Source organism: Chiloscyllium plagiosum, chromosome 22 (genome assembly GCF_004010195.1).
Source record: "Chiloscyllium plagiosum isolate BGI_BamShark_2017 chromosome 22, ASM401019v2, whole genome shotgun sequence".
Lineage (NCBI taxonomy): Eukaryota > Metazoa > Chordata > Chondrichthyes > Orectolobiformes > Hemiscylliidae > Chiloscyllium > Chiloscyllium plagiosum.
In genome coordinates this window covers 16,207,175-16,209,292 of record NC_057731.1, presented here as the reverse complement: position 1 = coordinate 16,209,292, position 2,118 = coordinate 16,207,175, and the positions used below count along the sequence as shown (strand labels likewise).

Below are 2,118 nucleotides of genomic sequence, written 5' to 3'. Positions count from 1 at the left end.
TCTGTTTTTGAAGCAGAATTCCTGACTGTTACTAATTTTCCTTTTAGCAAAACGTCACGACGAAAGGTAATTTTGAATTTCTTTTAGAAAGAAGAACCAAGACAAGGATTAAAAAAAAGAAACTAACTCTAACACGACAGGTTTTTCAGTCAGGATTTAGTTTTCAATAGGACAGGCTTATCACTTCCCCTCACCCCCCCCCCCCAACACACTAATTTCACTAATGACAGGGGAGGGGTTGAAATATTAATGTTTCTCTTAAAGCTGTGAATCTTCTTTCACAATGCACATCAGTAAAATTAAAGAAAAAAGAAATAAAGCTGTGTTTTTTTTTGTGTGTGTGTAGGAGCCGAACGGAGATTCCCCGGGATTTGGGACACTTTGTTAACCCGAGCCCCGGGCTGGTTATGCTGCCGCTCGGCCTGCACTTCCTGGCGGCCCTGGGCACCGCTCTAGCCTCGCTCCTGTCTCTGCTGCTCCTGCTCGCCGTCTCCCGCCAGCTGTGGACCCTCGGCTGGAATGTGCGCAGAGACCGGGGCAACAAGCTGCCCCTCCCCAAGGGCTCGATGGGCTGGCCGTTACTCGGAGAGACGCTGCACTGGATGGTGCAGGTAAGTAGAACAGGGCAGCTGGCGAGAGTTCCTGAGCTTGGTGCCAGTGAGGTTAGCACAACCCGTTGGTGTGTCTCTATCTAACACACACATACATACACACAGCTATAGCAGGAGCCCCGGGCACTGAGGTACTATTCCTGGTTCTCACATTGCTCTCTTCGATCACAGTTTGAGGGTCTCTGCCGTGAGTAGGTGCCCTGCAGATCTGTTCGTGTCCGAATCTCCCCTCTCTACACAAGGCTACCCTTTTATATACTTCTCTTTAAAAAGAAAGCTCCCCACCAATACACGGATTACAAGGTGACTGAATGCGGCTCGGGAAAACGACATGATCCCAATAAATCTGCTAAAGCTCTGGCCTACCCTCCCAGGTTACAGCCCAATAGAAATGGTAGTAAGCAAGTGATTATAAAATAACCAGTCATCAGTCATTATAACCACCCTCCCCAACAACAGAAACAAAAGGGTAACGAGAGCCCGGGTTCCGGAACGGAACCTGTCATCATGTCTACATGGGAAGATCCCACAATCAGCATTTGTTCCAAATGTTGTGGAAAACGTTCAGGCTCCATTAGCACAGCTCTGACTTGGCAAGGGCCGTCCCATTCAGCACAAAGTGTAGCTAATCCAAGCTCTGAAATTCCTGTGGCAGTCCTTGCATTGTTTTTGCGATGTTTGGGTTAACCAGTGACTGCGCAATGTAGGTCCCCTGAGCCCCAGCTCCTGCAAGGTAGAGGTGTCTGAGGACGGGCTGTGCTTTAGAATGCACACCGCTCAGGGATGTGCAGCTTAAGTGCATTGGCCATGCTACATCGTTTGGTAATGTTCAAGGATGTATAGCTGGTTAGGGATTAGGGCAGGGGATGGGAGCCTCTTCAGAGGTCGCTGCAGTATCGGTGGGTCGAATGACCTCTTTCCGCACTGAGAGAGGCCGAACCGCGGCTGAGTGAGCGGATATCATTCATTTCAGGTATTATTCATAGCTGGCAGCTTGGAACTGACCCTGTCCCTTTCCCAACCTCTGCCACTGCACACAGACAGGCACACTCACACACAAAGAGACACACACAGGCACAAAGAGAAAGACAGAGACAACACGCACACAAAGTAACAGGCACAGTAAGAGATACAGACACAGACACACACACAGGTAACTGCAGTCACTGCTTGTCTCGGCAGGGCTCCAAATTCCACGCTTCCAGGAGAGAGAAATACGGCAATGTTTTTAAGACGCACTTGCTGGGCCGCCCGGTAATCCGAGTGAGCGGCGCCGAGAACATCCGCAGGATCCTGCTGGGGGAGCACCGCCTGGTGAGCGCTCAGTGGCCTCACAGCACCAGGCTCCTGCTGGGACCCAACACACTGGGCAACTCGAACGGGGAGTTACATCGTCAGCGGAGGAGGGTGAGTGAGTGCCCGTGCCAGGGCAGGCTGGGGGCCGGGGGAGAGTGCCTGGGGGCCGGGGGAGAGATCCTGGGGGCCGGGGGGAGATCCTGGGGCCCGG

General features: G+C 52.1%; 1 protein-coding gene across 2 annotated transcripts in view; it reads left to right on the top strand.

Annotated features, from left to right (window-relative positions):
- Positions 1–360: 360 nt before the first annotated feature.
- Positions 361–2,118, top strand: part of LOC122561093 (cytochrome P450 26B1-like) — a 19,863-nt gene continuing 18,105 nt past the window's right edge. For both annotated transcript variants that reach the window (XM_043712479.1, XM_043712480.1), the window contains exons 1-2: positions 361–611; positions 1,794–2,018. In XM_043712479.1, coding sequence (XP_043568414.1) covers positions 408–611; positions 1,794–2,018 — 429 coding nt within the window. In that variant the 5' untranslated portion in view covers positions 361–407. The remainder of the gene's footprint in view (positions 612–1,793; positions 2,019–2,118) is intronic.